At 34.0% G+C, this 19469-nt stretch overlaps 1 protein-coding gene across 4 annotated transcripts in view; it reads left to right on the top strand.

Annotated features, from left to right (window-relative positions):
* The window catches only part of NOL4 (nucleolar protein 4), a 455264-nt gene extending 437335 nt beyond the window's left edge, over positions 1-17929 (top strand). For 3 of the 4 annotated variants that reach the window (XM_047791746.1, XM_047791747.1, XM_047791745.1), the window contains one exon: positions 17316-17776. In XM_047791746.1, the coding sequence (XP_047647702.1) occupies positions 17316-17509 (194 nt within the window). In that variant the 3' untranslated portion in view covers positions 17510-17776. Of the gene's footprint in view, positions 1-17315 lie in introns of all 4 variants that reach the window. The other variant, XM_047791744.1, reaches the window with a different exon arrangement.
* The last annotated feature ends 1540 nt before the right edge of the window (positions 17930-19469 follow it).

The following is a 19469-nucleotide window of genomic DNA, read 5'->3' as shown; positions in this document are numbered from 1 at the left end:
GTTTCCATCTAACTTATATCTTTCAAGGGTCTTCAAATATTTCTTGAAATAGATTGAATAAACACAAACAGATACATTTTGCAACCTACACTTAAAATTGTGGCTTATTGGTTTTTTGTTCTCTTAAAAATGGAACAAAATAAAAGTGTAAAGGAATAAAACAAATACCTAGTCTTTCCTTAGGGCATCCTGGATGTTTTCATGTTATCATGCCACTTGTTTATAATATTTCTTCCTAATCTTTAGACATTGCTAGAAAACTAAGACTGCAGTGGCCAGAAAAAGCAGAAACCAATAGTTCAGCAAATAACACAGTAATTCATTATGTCATCATATAGTATGTTCAAGTTCGCTGAAGTTAAAAAGTAACTCTTCTCCCTCCTTGCTGTAATATTTTTGTTCACAAGCAAAAAATAGGCAGAAAACATGCTGAGAGTTTCCCCCCAACACACGAATTTCTAAGACTCTGCTGGGCAGTATTTAATACTTTTAGGTCATCCCACAGTTTATCAAAATGCTTAGTCAGATATCTATAAAATATTGAATTTGAAGCTCAAATAGAACAACCACACATTAAGTAACCTCAGGCGGTTTATAGAGCTGAGTACCAGGAATTAGCTAATATAAGTAGAAGAAAGATTAGGTAGGCCAAAGGGAAAAAAAATGACTGAGTCTTTTCAGATTGATTAGGTAGAAAATTGAGTCTAATCTCTTGGGGGGAAAAAAGATGAAATATAAGAAGACCTGGTAAGGGGGAACTTTAATAGATGAATTTTTAAAGGCAGGTCCAAGAGATTTGTGTTTTGAAGTTATATAAAGACTCAGCTAAATTTGCCTTGGGACAATCATGTATAATTTTTTTTTTTAATGTATGGGATATTGATTGCAGTTTAAACAATCAAAGTTGCCTTCAAGTCAGCATCAGAATATATTATGATGGCTATTTCAAAATGTAGTTGCTGTCAGTGTTTGATCCTTAGTTTTATAAAGGAGAATATTTTGAAAGAAGAAGAGGGGTGATCCACATACTCCTCATTTCACCTTTACATGATGATTTACAAAACTATTTGGCCCTGATATTGAGACCATTTTTCTTAGATATCTGTAGAATAAGTATCTCAGAAATCTTTTGCATGCTTTATAGATAAACATCCTTCTTTAGTATGCTTTATAGATAAAAACACTTCTTTAGTAGTCTAATACTGGTAATCAGTGTTCATTAAGTAGAGAAGAGCAAATGTGTGTGATGAGGTCAAGAGGATTTAAGTACTTCAGAGCATGATCATATAAGGCCTGCCGTTAGACCCAAATATGTTGAAAATATCTCTGGTTTGACATATTTTAAAAGGGAGACAAATGGTTTCCACTTAATTGTAGTATCAGCTCTTCTCTCTTAAACAAGAGTGAGTTGCCTGAAGATGGAGTGATCCCAGACCTTGCATTAACCCTTCCTGTCTGTTTCAAACTTGAGGTAAATGAACAGCTCAGTTCTTAGGCAGATGCATAATATAATTCTACATTGATAAAAAAGACCCATATAAAAATATATTGGAGAAGTGTTTAAAGGATATTTTATAATATATTTGTGTGTGTACACTAGTAAGTCAAAATTTGACAAAGGTTTTGGCATAAAAGATTTATAACCTAATGATGAAAGTTGAAGGTAGAATTAAATTCATCATAAAGTTACAATTGTCTAGAAACTATGTGCCCCAGTATCATAACCTCAAAATCAATAAATAAAAGGAGAGCAAAATTACAAGAAGAAATGGACAGGCCACAATCACAGCCTTTGACTTTTAGCACACTTCTCTCAGAAGCTGATGGATAGAAAAAAATTCCTTTGGATTTGAAAAATGCTAGAATCTGTCCCAGCTATCTGATGATATACATTCTCTCAGATGTATTGACTACTTAAACAAATGGTGACAACCCAAGTATCATTAATATGATGATAACACTTTGTTCAGAAATGTTATCTTCATAATTTATGAAGATAAAAACACTGCACATTAAATTCATGTGATGGAAATAAAGGTATTTTGACACACACATTATAAAAGAATAGAAATTACTGAGCTACTCATTTAGCTCAAGAAGTTTGAAACATCATAGAAAATGTGGCATATAGAAAGAAAATAAACAGAGAAATTAAATATAAAACAAAGAAATAATACAGGAGATCAATAAATTGAAAAGCAGACTCTTTGAAAGGACTTTTACAATATTTGGCAGAATAAGAGGAAGGAAGCATTAAAGATGAAAAAAGAATGTATACATGTATGTGTAACTGGGTTACCATGCTGTACAGTAGAAAAAAAACTGTATTGGGGAAATTTAAAAAAAATTTAAATAAAGATTTTAAAATTATAATAATCTATAACTTTATGCAAGTATACTTGAAAATTTAGAGATATGACTGTTTTACAAAAATATAACTGACCGATATCAGCTAAAAAAGGAATAGATATTCTAAATGATTAGGCTGAATCAGTATTATAAAAATCTATCCATTCAAGAAATCAGACCCAGATGGCTTTACAAAAGAGTTTTATCAAAACTTCAAAAACTAGATAACTGTTATTTTAGAGAAAAAGTTCTAAAAAGAGGGAAAGAAAAATAAATGGGAAATATCCAGGATATTTTCTGATGCTACTGAAATCCTATCATCAAAAATAGTATTATAAAAGCAAATTATATTGCAATCACTTGTGAATATAAATGTAATTCATTAGCACCTTGAATCTAGTTATGTGTATCTGCCATAATCTACATTAGCTAATTAAGACAAGCTGCTAAAGAATAATGGTTATTTTTTTTCACTTTTTGGCAGAAGACTATGAAAATACTATCAATAAAATATCTCTATTAAACACCTGATCAAAATATAAAATGAAAATCAACCCACAACCAGAGTTTCCAAGTGACATATATATTATTCAAGCCAGAAATATCACTTCCCTTATTGATGGTGAATTTATTAAATTGCGTTGGACTGTAGCAGCTGAAGAAATACGTCCAGAGAAAATAAACTGATTTGACTATTATCAATATAGCAAAAAAAAGTACTTAAGGAATTGAAGAAATCAAGATATTATCAGTATCAATGGTCAGTTAAAACCAAGGAAAAATAAACAACTTCCAAGTTGTTTCCCTTGTCTTTTAATAAGTTGAGATGTTTCTCCTACTGCTCTGCTGTTGTTTGAGGAATTTCTCCTATTGCTCTGTTGTTGTATGAGGAATCAATGTTGAGTTTGAACTGACAGAAGAATTGGCATCTCTGAATAGCAGAGTGGAACAACTCTAGCTAGGTATATTTTCAAAGTTAAGAAAAAAACTAATTCACTTCAACCTGATGTGGCATCTTCTAAGACCTGTGAAGCAACAGTGGATTATTTGGATAAAATTACTAGGTTTTCTTTTACATAAGGCATATGGTTATGCCTTGAAATATTCATCAGCAGACACATTGTAAAAAACATTTGAATCCATCGAGTATTATCAAAACAATAGAATCAGCTTTAAATTTCATTTGTCCTCATCTAACATCTGCAGAATCTGAATATTCTAATTTCTTCTACCACACCACATTTTGATGTATTAGTGGTCAATTTTTATTTCTTTTATTTTTCAGGTCAGGGCTAAGATTGAAATTTTTCTGAATAAGAGCTAGACTCGTTTTATTATCAAATACTGAATAGCTTTGTGAATTAGCATTTACTGCAGAATTGACAATGACAAAGTCAACCTACATTCAAGGCAAAACAATGCTTATATGTGAAGCTTAGGCTGTGGTAAAGTCATTTTGCTGATGACCAATATTGTTTGAATCACAATTAATGGTTATCTGATTTATAAACTTGTGATACTCTCAAAGTTAAAATAAGAAATTAAAATTCCATTCCCACACAATTTTCTGGTGGATATATTTACTGAGCAAATACTGCAGGCTCAATGATGTTTTTATGGACCTCGGTGCTAAGTGCAAAGTAACTTGCCATATTTCAAAATCCTCTTTAGTGTTCACTTGAATAGCTTCCAGGCTAAACTTTAATTGGAAGCAATTAATCTGCATGAATTGACATGCTAAATGGCAAGTATCAAGAGAAAACTCAAATAGAATACTACAAATGATTTCCAAGTGATGAATATGCTTAACTAAATTCATATTCTTGTGAGCTGTTATTGGTATTTGGAAAAGTATATCTGCCTGATATTTTCATAGGCAAATTAAGAGAAAATCTCTGTACAGAACCAAATTAATGGAAGAACACTTAAAACTGAGTTAGATTATAGGGAACCCTAAATTTCAAGTGCAATTAAGCAAAATATTACCCCCCAAAAAAAGTTCATTCTTGCTAGTAGAGCTGTGTTACAAAATATATTTTTTCCCTTTGATATAATTGTAAATGTGGCTGCTATCTTCATTTCCCTTTCTTATCATTTATTATTAGTATGTAGAAGAAATGCAATAGATTTTTGTATATTCTTTTTTTATCCTGCAAATTTACTGAATTTGTTTATTTAGTCCTAACAACTTTTGGTGAGTTTGTAGCGTTTTCTACACATAATATTATGTCATCTGTAAATAGTGACAGCTTTTATTATTCCTTTCCAATTTGAATGTTTTATTTCCTTTTCTTGCCTAATTGCTCTGGCTAGGAACTTCAATATTATGTTGACTAAAAGTGGAGAGTGTTCATCTTTGTCTAGTTCCTGGTTTTACAGGAAAAGTTTTCAACTTTTCACCACTAATGTTAGTTTAGGCTTATTATATATGGCCTTTATTAGATTGAGGTACATTCCCTCTATACCTACTGTATTGAGAGTTTTTATCATAAATGGATGTTGAATTTTGTCAAATGCTTTTTCTTCACCTGGTAATATAACCATATGATTTATATCCTTTACTTTGTAATGTGGTGTATCACATTGATTGATTTGCAGATGTTGAACCTCTTGTATCACTGAAATAATTCAAACTTGACCTTAATGTGTTATTCCATAATGTGTCATTGAATCCAGTATGCTATTATTTTTGCTGACATTTTTTTCATCTATGTTTATCAGGAATATTGGTCTGTAATTTACTTTTCTTGTGGTGTCTTCATCAGTTTTGATATCTAAGTATACCACTACAGAAAATCAAATCACAAATGAAGAGAGAAAGAGAAGAAGAAAATACAGAGGAATTATAAAACAGCCAGAAAATAATTAACAAAATGGCAGCAATAAGTACATATATATCAATAATACCTTTAAAGATCAGAAACAAGAATGTCCACTCCCACCACTTTTTTCAACATGGTTTTTGAAGTCCTAGCTATGACAATCAGAGAAGAAAAAAAAGGAATCAAAATTGAAAAAGAATAAGTGAAATTATCACTGTTTTCAGATTACATGATACTATATATAGAAAATCCTGAAGATTCTGCCAGAAAACTATTAGAGCTCATCAAAAATTCAATAAAGTTTCAGGATACAAAATTAAAACACAGAAATCTCTTGCAATCCTATATACTAGCAACAAAAAATCAAAAATAGAAAATAAGGAAACAATCCCATTTACCATTTCATCAAAAAGAATAAAATACCTAAGAGGAATAAAACTACCTAAAGAGGCCTGTATCATAGACCTCAACTCTGAAAACTTTACTCTGTACTCCAAAAAATGTAAGACACTGATGAAAGAAATCAAGATGACACAAACAGATGGAAAGTTATACTATGTTCTTGGATTGGAAGAATCAGTATTGTCAAAATGACTATACTACCAAAAGCAATCTACAGATTCAATGCAATCCTTATGAAATTACCAGTAGCATTTTAAATTTGTATGGAAACACAAAGACCTTGCATAGCCAAAGCAATCTTGAGAAAGAAAATGGAGCTGGAGAGATAAGGCTCCCCAACTTCAGACTATACTACAAAGCTATTGAACCAGTATGGTACTTGCACAAAATCAGAAATACAGATCAGCAGGAACAGTGGAGAAAGCCCAGAAATAAACCCATACACCTATGGTCAGTTAATCTACAACAAAAGAGGCAAGAACATACAATGGAGAACAGATAGTCTCTTCAATAAATCGTGCTAGGAAAACTGAACAGCTATATGTAAAAGAATAAAATTAGAACATTCTTTTATACCATGCACAAACATGAACTCAAAATGGACTAAAGACCTAAAATAAAATAAAAAATGAACACTCACTGACATGAATTGGAGCAATATCTTCTTTATCCACCTCCTAGAGTGATAAAAAAACAAAAATAAACATATGGGACCTAATTAAACTTAGGCTTTTGCACAGCAAAGGAAACCATAAAAAAAGGAAAAGACAACCTGCCCAATGGAATAAAATCCTTGTATATGAGGTGACCGACATGGAATAAATCTCCCAAATATACAAACATCTCATGCTGCTTTATATATAAAAATAAGCAGAAGATGCTATAAACATAGATAAAAACAGGCAGAATGCTCTTTGACATAAATGACAGCAACATATTTTTTGACCCACCTCCTAGAATAAAGACAATAAAAACACAAATAAACCAATGTAATCTAATTAAACTCAAAAGATTCTGCACAGCAAAGGAAACCATTAAAAAGACAACAAGACAACCCACAGAATGGAGAAAACTTTTGCAAATGACTCAACTGGCAATGGTTTAATCTCCAAAATATACAAACAATTCATACAACTCAACAAAAAACAACCTAATCAAAAAATGGTCAGAAGACCTAAATAGACATTTCTCCAAATAAGACATACAGATGGCCAGCAGGCACATGAAAAAATGCTCACATCACTAATTATTAGAGAAATGCAAATCAAAACTACAATGAGGTACCACCTCATGCCAGTTAGAGTGACCACCATTAACAAGTCCACAAACAGCAAAGGCTGGAGAGGATGTGGAGAAAAGAGAACACTCCTACACTTTTGGTGGAAATGTAAATTGGTACAACCACTATGGAAAACAGTATGGAGGTACCTCAGAAAACTACACATAGAACTACCATATGACCCAGCAATCCCACTCCTGGGCATGTATCTGGACAAAATTTTCATTGAAAAATATACATGCATCTGTATGTTCATCACAGTGCTATTCACAATAGCCAAGACATGGAAACAACCTAAATGTCCATCAACAGATGAATGGATTAAGAAGATGTCGTACATATATACAATGGAATACTACTCAGCCATAAAAAAGGACAAAATAATGCCATTTGCAGCAACATGGATAGAACTAGAGACTCTCTTACTGAGTGAAGTTAAGTCAGAAAAAGAAAAACTGACACCATGTGATATCACTTACATGTGGAGTCTAAAATATGACACAAATGATCTATCTCCAAAACAGAAACAGATCATGGACATGGAGGACAGACTCATGTTTCCCAGGGGTATGGGGAGGGTCTGGGATGGATTGGGAGTTTGGGCCTATTAGAGGCATACTGTCACATTTGAAGTGGATAAGCAATGAGATTCTGCTGCATAGCACCAGGAACTATATCCAATCACTTGTGATGGAACATGATGGAAGATAATGTGAGAAAAATAATGTATACATATGTATAACTGGGTCACTTTGCTATACAGCAGAAACTGACAGAACATTATAAATTAACTATAATAAAAAATAAAAAATAGGCAAATGATCTGAATAGACGTTTCTTTGAAGACAGACAGATGGCCAAAAGAAGCACATGAAAAGATGCTCAACATCACTAATTATTCAACATACAAATAAAAACTACAATTAGGTATCACCTTACACCAGTCAGAATGGCCATCATCAAAAAGTCTACAAAAAATATGTCCTGGAGAGGGTATGGGGTAAAGGAAGCCCTCCTGCATCATTGGTGGCGACGTAAATTGGTACAACCACTATGGAAAACAGTATGGAGATTCCTCAGAAAACTAAATGTATAACTACCATATAATCCAGCAATCCCACTCCTGGCCATCTGGAGAAAACCATAATTTGAAAAGACACCTGCACCCCAATGTTCATAAAAGCACTATTTACAATAGTCAAGACATGGAAGCAACCTGTCCATCCACAGACGAATGGATAAATAAGATGTGGTAATATACAATGGAATATTATTCAATCAAAAAAAGGAACAAAATAATACCATTTGCAGGAACATGGATGGACTTAGAAATTATCATATGAAGTGAAGTCAGACAAAGACAACTATTATATGAAATCACTAATATGTGGAATCTAATTTTTAAAAAATGATACTAAGGAACTTAATTACAAAAGAGAAACACACTAAAAAATTTCAAAACCAGTTATCAAAGAGGAAATGCTTTGGGGGGAGGGAGGGATAAATTAAGAGTTTGGGATTAACATATACATACTTCTATCTATAAAATAGATAAGTAACAAGGACCTACTATATAGCACAGAGAAATCTACTCAATACTATATAATAACCTATATGGGTAAAGAATCTGCAAAGGAATTGATATATGTATATGTATAACTGATTCACCTGAAACTATCACAGCACTGTAAGTTAACTATACTCCAATAAAATTAAATAATAATAATTCCTTTTAATATAAAGGACTAAATTCTCCAATAAAAAGATAGAGGTTGTTATGGGTTAAAGAAATGAAACCCATCTAGATACTGCCAAAAAGAGACTCACTTCAGATGTAAGGACACACAGAGACTTGACTGAAAGGGAAAGGATTGAAAAAGATGTTCCATGCAAATGGAAATAAAAAGAAAGTTTGAATAGCTATATTTATATCAGACAAAATAGACACTAAGACAAAACTATAATAAAAGACAAAGAGGGTCTTTACATAATTATAAAGGAGTCAGTACAATAAAATGATACATTTGTAAATATGTATGCACCCAACGTAAGAACACATAAATATATAAGCAAGTGTTAATATACCTAAAGGGAGAAATAGACAATAGTACAATAATAGTAGACTTTAATATCCCACTTACATGAATGGATAGATTAGACAAAATCAGTAAGGAAACATATCCTTAAATGACATGTTAGATCAGAATGCTTTAATGCAAATATGCAGACTATGCCATCTTAGGTGCACATGAAACATTCTATAGAATAGATCAGATATTAGGCCTCAAAACAAGTTTTAATAAATTTAATAAAATTCAAGTAATATCAAGCATCTTTTTGGACCACAATATTATGAAACCAGAAATTAATTACAAAAAATAGAAAATTGACAAATATGTGGAGGTTGAGCAACATGCCACTTAACAACCAATAGGTCAAAGAAGAAATCAAAAGAGAAATCAGAAAATACCTCAAGACTAATAAGAGTGGAAAATGGAACTACAACATACCAAAACTTATGGGATACAGCAAAAGCTATCCCAAGAGTTCATGGTAATACGTGCCTCCACCAAGAAACAAAAAAAAGATCTCATAAAAACAATTATACTTTACACCTCAAGGAACTAGAAAAAGAAATAACTAAGCCCTAAGTTAGTAGAAGGAAGGAAATAATAAGGATCAGAGTGAAAATAAGTGAAAAGAGACTAGAAAGGCAATAGAAAGATAAAAATAAAAGCTATTCTTTTGAAAAGATAAAATTGACAAACTCATTTTAAAAAAAGAGGGGACTCAAATGCAATCAGAAATGAAAGAGGAGGCAGTACAATTGATATCATAAAAATACAAAGGATGATAAGAAACTACTATGAACAACTACATGCCAACAAATTGGACAACTGAGAACAAATAGATAAATTTCTAAAACACAACCTGCTAAGACTGCATCATGAAGAACTATAAAATCTGAATAGGACCAATTACTGGTAAGGAGGTTAAGGAGATTGAATCAGTAGTCAAAAAATCTTCCAACAAAAAAATAAAGGTCTAGAACCATACAACTTCATTGGATTCTACCAAACATTTAAAGAACTAATACCAATCCTCAAACTTTTCCAAAAAAAAAACAGGAGAGAAGGGAACACTTCCAAACTCATTTTTCCTAGGCCAGTATTCTTCCAATACCAGATGAGACTTATCATGATCTTGGCTACCAAAGTTGATAATTAGAAGACCTTTATTCAGAGAATAATGCAAGAAGTGTGTTCAAGTAGAAACTGCAAATATTTCACCATTGTTTCTGGCATTGCTTTTGTATGAGCTGTAGACTGATGGCCACTAATGAAAGATATCAGGAACCTGAGGAAATCGCCACTACCAACTAGAATTATCAGCTCATGCAATTAACCAGGATCAAATTGAAGCTCTGGCAAAGGAGGAACCAAAAGATACCACCTTAGTATGATTTTATATTAGGCCATTAGGCCTATTTTTAAAGTCTCTTGAATATTTTTAAATATAACTAAATTCTGGCTTTAGAGAAAACTCCCTGAGTTATATCACTACTTGGTTCTAGCCAGCACCCTACACACCACACTCCTGCTTGTCTCCACATCTTTGTTATTCCTATGGGGGCATTTGTCCTTCCCTGCCCAACTACTCATATTTCTTCTGAGCTGGGCCACTGTGGTATAGGAGGAAGGACCAGGAATCCTGTGTGACTTTGGGCAAGGCAGTGAATCTCAGTTTCTCCAGCTATAAAACGGGCCCAATTACTGTGCTCTGCTCACCCACCAGACTGCAGCGCAGTTCCAAGGGGGACAGTGTGAGTTTCTAGCAAGGAAAGAGAAGTGCTGGGAGGCAGTGTTCTGCTCATGTGCTCACCACTACAGTCCTTGCTTCTCCCTTCTTCTGAGCCCCTCAGCCCTCACCTATACTACCAACTTTGTTCATTAAACAAGGACCCCATTAAACATTATATATATGCATACATATACATACATACATATATATATGAAATAAATAGATAGATAGCCTTTCACACCATATTCACAGAGCCCCGAGCAGGAGCTCTGGGAGGGGTCACACTGGGACAAAAGGGACTTCAGCCATTTCTCTCTCATCGCCCCAAACTGTAAGATCTTTCTATTGTAACCCTAAACCAAATAAGTCATTTAGATGTGGCCATAAAAGCAGATTCTTTTTTATCTTTAAAAAACAAAAGGTCTTCGTTTGAAGTCAAAATATAAAATTCACAAGAAATTGCTAGTAAAACATGTTTTATCTTGAATCAGACACATTTGAATAACCCCCTGCCATATGATCCAACAGTTCCACTTCTGGGTATTTATCTGAAGGAAATGAAAACACTAACTTGAAAAGATAACTGTAGCCCTATGTTCATTGCAGCATTATTTACAATAGCCAAATATGGAAGCAATTGTCCATTCATAGACAGGTGGATTAAGAATACGACAATGAGGAGTTTCCATTGTGATTCAGTGGTAACAAATCCAACTAGTATCCATGGGGACGCAGGTTCGATCCCTGGCCTTGCTCAGTGGGTTAAGGATCCATCGTTGCCATGAACCATGGTGTAGGTTGCAGATGTGACTTGGACCCCACATTGCTGTGGCTGTGGTATAGGCTGGCAGCTTCAGCTCTGTTTTGACCCCTAGCATGTGAACTTCCATGTACAACAGGTGCAGCCCTAAAAATAGAAAGAAAAAAAAATATGACAATGAGGCTTTCCCATTGTGAGAATGCAGGTTCAATCCCTGGCCTTGCTCAGTGGGTTAAAGATCCTATGTTGCTACAAGATGTGGCATAGGTCATAGATGTGGCTTGGATCTATGTTGCTGTGGCATAGGCTGGTACCTGCAGCTCCGACTCAGCCCCTAGCATGGGAATTTCCATATGCCACAGGTGTGGCCCTAAAAAGAAGGGAAAAAAAGGACAATGAAATACTACTTAGCCATAAAAATAAAAGGAAATATTGCTATTTGTGATAACATGAATAGACTACAAGGGCTTTATGCTAAGTGAAATAAGTCAGAGAAAAACAAATACTATATGATTCCAGTTCATGCAGAATTGGGAAAAAACATTAAAAAATCAGATACAAAGAACAGGTGGGTACAGGGGTGAATGAAATGGGTGAAAGTCATCAAAAGATACAAACTTCCAGTCATTATATAAATAAGTCATGGAGATGTGATGTACCGCCTGGTGACTAGAATTAATAATACTGTAATGCACATTTGAAAATTGCTAAAAATCAGCCTTAAAAGTTCTCATCAGAAGAAAAAGAAGTTGGTAACTGTGTGCAATGATGGATGTTAACTAGACTTACTGCAGTGATCATTTAATGATATCTACTAATATCAAGTCATTATGTTGAACATCTGAAATAATATGTTATATGTCCACAAAAAGTCTTATGAAAATTTAACTATAGGTACCTAAATGCCTCTTGACCTGTAGTGATTAAAATATTTACCATCTGACCCATAATGTTTAAAAGCATGCATCTGAAAATGTCACTCACTTATTTAAAATTGTTAAATGAATTACAAGTTATTCCAACATTTCAGAGTGCATGACTTGGGAGTGGAAGTTTTAGGTGAAGGAGGGAGAGTAGGAGAAGCTTACTCACAGCTACGACCTTTATACCCAGCTCAAGAGTCATTGTAATATTTAGTGGTAGGAAATGAACATAACTATTTTTCTCTTTTTCAGCAACAATTCATGCAGAAAGTACTGTGATAAGCAATTCTACTTAATTATTTTTTCACAACTTTGGATAACTTTTATAGACATAATATTCTCATATAGTAGAGGTAACTTTATTCAAATAAGTTACACTAAATCTACTGTTTTTTATGTCTAACTAGTTTCCTTTTAACCATAATTGGGTGTTATTAATGACATCACTCATTCTCCATTTCTTGAGTGTCGGCTGTAGAAATATCTGGCATTTCTCACTCATTTCTTATACAAGTATTTATTGAGCCTTGCCTTTATGCCATACACCACCAACAGCTACAATGTGGTAAAAAAGATGCAAAGGGTGCCCGCATTCATAGGTCTTGCATTTCTCCTCAGTATATATAATAAAAATTGTTACCAAGTTTTTTAAAAAATACTTTTCTTTTGATTTGTCTCTGATATGTGGAACCTCATAAAAAGATACAAAAGAACTTATTTACAAAGCAGAAATAGACTCAAAGGAGTTCCTGTCATGGCTCAGTGGTTAACGAATCCGACTAGGAACCATGAGGTTATGGGTTCGATTCCTGGCCTCGCTCAGTGGGTTAAGGATGTGGCGTTGCCATGAGCTGTGGTGTAGGTCGCAGATGCGGCTCAGATCCCGTGTTGCTGTGGCTGTGGCGTAGGCTGGTGGCTACAGCTCCAATTAGACCCCTAGCCTGGAAACCTCCATATGCCTCTGGTGCGGCCCTAGAAAAAGACAAAAAAAAAATAGACTCAAAGATTTTGCAATCAAACTTATGGTTCCCAAAGGGGAAACACTGAGGTGAGGGTGAATGGGGAGGTTTGGAATTAACATATATATACTACGATCTATCAAATAGATAGGTAACATGGACCTACTGTATAGCACGGGGAAATCTACTCAATATTGTGTAATAACCTATATGGAAAAATAATCTGAAAAGGAATGTATATATGTGTAACTGCTCACTTTTCTGTATACCAGAAACTAACGCAACCTTGTTAAGTCAACTATACTCCAATTGTTTTTTAATTTGCCATTTTAACCACTTTTAAGTACACAGTTCAGTGCCCTTAAGCACATTCACTTTATTGTGCAACCATCCATCTCCAGAAATTTTCCATCTTATAAAACTGAAACTCTATACTTATTAAACAATGTCCCCATTCCTTCCTCCCCTCAGCCCCTAGCAACCACCACACTGCTTTTTGTCTCTCTGAATTTGACTAGGCTAGAAGATAGTAGGTTTTTAATAAACATCTGTGAAATAAAAATAATAATTTTCTTTGCACAAACACAATTAAACTTTGTCCAGAGGTCTCTATTATCTGTGGGTAATTGACACAAAAATAAGAACCACAAAGGTAAATCTAATTAAACCAGGGACCAGAAACGTACCATAAATAGGGGGAAGGTATTCAACTGATATTTAATTTTAAAAATAAAAAGAATTATAGATCTACATTTTCATTTAATTAAAATTTATGCATAAGTTAAATGTCTCCCCAAAAACCTTTAAAAAGTAAATCAAGCTTTGGTTTTAGTGGGGCTTAATTTTTCTAACAACATTGCATGTTAGCATGAAATATCTTTTATCTCTTATTCAACTTTTCAGAATGAACATTAAGAAGGTCTGCATCATTTTGGCTAAAATGTAAGTACGGTTGACCCTTGAAAAATATGAGTTTGAACTGTGTGGGCCCTTTTACACACAGCTTTTTTCAATAGCAGTACTACTGTATTCCACTATTTTCAGTTACCTGAATCTGCACAGGTAGAGGATACAAGAGGACAGACTCTAGTTTACACGGAGATTTGCACCATGGCAAAGAGTCAGCACCTCTCACCCCATGTGTTCAAGGGTCAGCTGTACTTATATGAAATGAGCCTTGTCAAGTTTCCTGAATATATATGCCTCAGCATTTGATATTCAAATCATTTTCTCTTTAAGCATCTAGTATGTCATCATCCTTGTTCATTTTCTTATTAACTAGTCCCATTCTTCCAAAACCATTCTTTTCAGGGGCCTTGTCTGTGATTTGACCAGGTGTCTAAGAATATTTTACTTCGACTTTTTTAAATTCAGCATTTTCATAAAATTTGAAATTTTGCTTTATGATGACGTACATTATAATTACATTAAAATGTCTGGGTTAAGCCAATCCAGTAAAGTATGACATTGACTCAATAAGGCAGAAATGAATACTAGTGACAAACAGGGAAGCGTTGTTTGAGTAGTCACTAGTCAAACAGTTGTTTCATTTGTGAATATTTTAATTTTTTGCTCCCCTAGTCAACCTCATAACTTTGATGCTTTGAATAATAAACACTCAGCAAAAAGAATTCCTTGTATTTTTGATTTATATTCTCAATCCTGATCCTGTAGATCCAAAAGAAGCCAAGATAGTGAAGTCAACTTTCTTCCAGAACTAAAAGTAACAGGAGCTGTGAATGGCTTCTAAATTACTGAGCTCTCTTAAGTTTACCCATGTTAATAATGATCTGTTTTAAAAAAAAAAAGTAAAAGCCATGTCTCAGTTTGGAAGTATATACTTTTGAACCAGAAGTGGATAGTTGCCCAGAAACTTCAGTATTAGAATAAAATCACAACCTCTCTCGCCCCAAAGAGAACTGGAGCCCTAGCCCCACCTTTTCTCAACTCCCATTTGGGATGCCAATCAGTAACTTGGCTTGGCAGCAAAAAACATCACAAAATGGTATGCTTTCTAATGAAATAAAGACAGCCAATAAAATAATAGGTATCTACATAACTGAGAGGGGAATTCTTTCACTCTTCTTTCATAAAAATTTGTGTCAGATAGAATCAACTATATTTCAATAAAAAATTATTTTTTAATTGTACTAGATAGAGAACAGACTTGTGGTTGCCAGGGGGAGATAGAGTGGGGGAGAGTTGGATTAGGAGTTTAGGATTAGCAGATACGAACAACAAAGTCCTACTGTATAGCACAGGGAACTATATTCAATATCCTGTGATAAACCATCCTAGAAAAGGATATGTAATATGTGCGTGTGTGTGTACAAATTGAACCACAAACATTGTAAATCAACTATTCTTCAGTAAGATAAAATCTAAAAATACATAAGTTAAAAAAAAAAAGATTTGTCCTAGCATTCTGAAATGTAAATAAAATAAGTAAAATTTATATTTGGTTCATCCAAAGAACAAAACTTCTGTTATGTCATGAGCCTGACTAAATCCACTCAGAATCTTTCAAACAATTGCGGTTGATGATTTGCTTCTTCAGTGTCCCTGTTTGCAACTGTGACATCCCTGTCTCTCCCCCTTTCAGCTTGTTATGTCTGTGTCATGATTTTGTAAATGGAGCAAATGGCAGATTGCTCCTGCTAGAAAATCAGAGCTTCGAAGGCCATGGCAGAGGTGGAGATAATTTTCTCTCCACTGTCAGAGTTCTTGTGTGTTACTCTTGTGTCTGGACTAATTAAATTCCAAGTGAAGCTACTTCCCTCTTATGGGGCATCTGCCTCTTAGCTGACAGAAGTCCTATTCTCCCTTTGGGACAGAAGGTGGAGGGGGCTGGATCTTGACCTGTTTCTATTTTGCCTCAAGCAGAACTAGAAGGGTAAAATAATATCCCTTGTTTTAGTTCACTAAATACATACTAAAATCTGAAAAATTGTTAGGTTTAGGAAAAACGCTGTTAAAATATTGTCAAGATATAGAGCTGCTACAGTTTTTAAGCATGCCTTTGGTCATGTGCTTAGTAATGTGTTTTCAAGGATTTTGAATTTATTACCAAAAATTTAATAATTAAAGGGATAGCTTAAGAACTATAAAAGTGAATACCTAGGTATATAATAAAACCTTCATAATCTAAGAATAATCATACAAAGCATCTGAGCACAAATACTTGAAGAGTTTTAAATCAACTTTGTAAATGAAATTCCAGTAAAAATTTACAAAATGTCATCAAAAAGCAGACCTATATGATTTAAGTATATATAAGGGAAAAAAGACACATGAATGTTTTGTGCAAATAAATATGGAAGCAACTTTAACAATACCTAAAGCAGTATTCCAAGCCTGGTTTCTTTGTGGCATTGTTTGTACTAATCATATAACACATTTCAAAAGCAAACTTTAGTCTAATATATTCACACTTTTAAATACTAGTCAACCTGGTGGAAAAAAGCACTGGCCTGAAAGGAAATAAAACACCACTCACATCCTTACTGTGCCACTTTTCAGTTACTGACCTCTAAACATGTCATTGAATCCCCAGAGTCTTCAATTGCTTTTGTTCTAAATTGAGGTGTTTATAATATAGGGTCTTTCACCTCACCCTGTAGGCTCTTTGACTTCTGAATTGGTGGTATCCAAATTATTTAACGAATGTAGCAAATTAAAAAATGTGATTCCCATCATTTCCACTCCTACAGAGAAGTATTGACACCTGGGAGGTGGAATTAATGAAAATTACAAAAAGCACATGTTAAGAGGTTTTCACTGTCTTTCTACAGTAAAGGGTGACTTCCAGAGGCTAGACAAAGGGTCTGAGGGAAAACCCAGCCTCTCTTTTTCCATCGTTGTGGTCGTCAGTCTTTCTGACAGCCGGTGTATTTGATTAAAGGTATCGGTAGCTTCTCATGAAGGAATACCTAAATTAAATCAACAGTAATTTATTTAGTGCTCATGTTCAAGATACCAAAAGACAAATTGCTCAAATTTGTGATTTTTTTTTTTTTCTAGGACCCACCGATCTCAGCATGAAGAGGCAGTTGGCGACCAGCTCAGGATCCTCCAGCAGTTCGAGCTCCAGACCCCAGCTGAGTCCAACCGAAATCAATGCAGTGAGACAGCTCGTTGCAGGATATCGAGAATCAGCTGCATTTTTATTGCGTTCCGCCGATGAACTGGAAAATCTTATTTTGCAACAGAACTGAGTCAAATGACGATCCTCTTCACTGAGGTCTAAATTTGCAGTTTCCACTAATGACATTTTGATTTCCCGGCAGAGATGCATCTGGTTTTACTGCACAGTCTTAAGAGAAATACTTCCATTATGCCACATTGTCCTTGATCCATAAAGTGATGTGTAAAGGTGCTTCAAAGGAACTCTGACCTCTGAAGTACTTGAGATACTTTAATGTGTCCAGCCTACTGCTTTTTATCTCAGTGTGCCAGCATAAATATCTGGGGCAAAAAAAAAAAAAAAAAAAAAAAAAAGGAAAAAAAAAGGCTGCATATTCCTAATTCAAGGATAAAACAGAAGAAGCTTGTGGTATCGAAAGTAGTTCAAGATCCAAGTGAAATATTAGTGGAATTTGCTACTGAGTTACTGGACTGAAAGCTGTAGTATCTGGCAAAAAAAAAAAAAAAAAAAGCCAAAATTTCTTGTTACTACAGGATAAAACAATGAAAAGGATCTTGTATTTTAAAATATATATATATGTAATTTTATAAAAAGAAAACTTGTTTTTCATTCAAAAGTGTCATTTTTACTTTGGTAAATTTTTCATAGGTCCTAAAAGAAAACTGTTTTGAGAAACTAAGTACCTTTTCCACATCCCTTTGCCTTCTCTTCTTTCCAAATTCTTCTACAAAAATAACACTTGATGCTGGGGAAAAACAACAACAACAACAACAAAAAACCCAGAAAAACCCCTTTCCTACGTTAAGATCATCACATCAGGAACGACTTCTAAGAGAAGCCTACATTTCTCCACTCGTGTCAGTCTCAAGCATCCCACTCAGCACTGCAGATTTGCCATAGCCGCTTTCACCACAGAATTTTTATTAAAAAGAACATATCATTGGAAAAAAAAAAATCACACCTTGGTTTCTTAGAGCTGCTTCCCCCGGATTGCCGCTGCTGTTTTAACGGGCATCCCTCTAGCAGCAATTGGATGTAGATGATTGAATGTTAAGAGGTTGCAAGTGACAATCTGAAAATGTGCACTCTTGTGTGTAGTTTTCTTTTCTCTCTTTCAGAAATAGTTTCCAAAAAGACCATTACCTCTCCTGATCTGATTTGTCTAATTTACAGTTATAGGTGAAAAAAAATGATGTAAAGAATTATCAGTGGATGCAGCTGCAACTCACAGTGAACTGTCCCCTCCTATTCCCCATACTTCACCCTTCTTTCTTATTTTATAGTGTTGGATACACACGAATGGTGTTTTCTTTGTGCATTGAGGCAAGCCTATTTTTTAAACATTTAGGGAGGAGTACATTAGTTTATGCTTCTTGTACAATTTTTTTTTCTGTTGTTTAGCTTTGTTGGATTATAAATTCTTTGTGCATTCCTAAATTTGCCTTATTTCATGTAAAATTTATGTCATTTGGCTTTTGATAAGTTTAAGGCATCAGTGATATTTCTTAACTACTTGTTACATATAGTTTTTCAAGTAATGACTGTGATTGTGACCAAGTAATGTGCACTTTTTATTGTAACTGTGGACATTGCTATGCTTTTTTCTTCTAGTGTTTCTAGAATTACTGTTCCTTACAGTTACGTAAACAAAAAACAAACAAACAAAAAAAACTTTTGTGATACTGTTGGTGAACATAATGTGAAAATCTTATTGAAATATGAGTATTTTGAAAATACATAGATGCACAAACATCTTTTAAGGTGTGGATTTAGAGTTTGCTTATTTAAATGAAAATTCAAAAATCGAGGGCTGGTATAATTTTCTGTTTTGTTGGTTTTAATAAACATATTTCTGTGTTAAACAATGATTGTGAAACCTTATAAACTTTCTTGATAATATGAGATGTTATTTTGTACATATATATAGCACAAAATTTACAGTTCAAACATTTCTCAAGAACATCACAAGTTCCCCCAGAGTCTTCACAGTCAGTCAAATAATTTATTCCATGAAGGGGTAAAGCAGATTA

This window comes from Phacochoerus africanus, chromosome 8 (genome assembly GCF_016906955.1).
Source record: "Phacochoerus africanus isolate WHEZ1 chromosome 8, ROS_Pafr_v1, whole genome shotgun sequence".
Classification (NCBI taxonomy): domain Eukaryota; kingdom Metazoa; phylum Chordata; class Mammalia; order Artiodactyla; family Suidae; genus Phacochoerus; species Phacochoerus africanus.
Note: the sequence above shows the minus strand (reverse complement) of the source record. Positions and strands in the feature narration are given on the sequence as shown.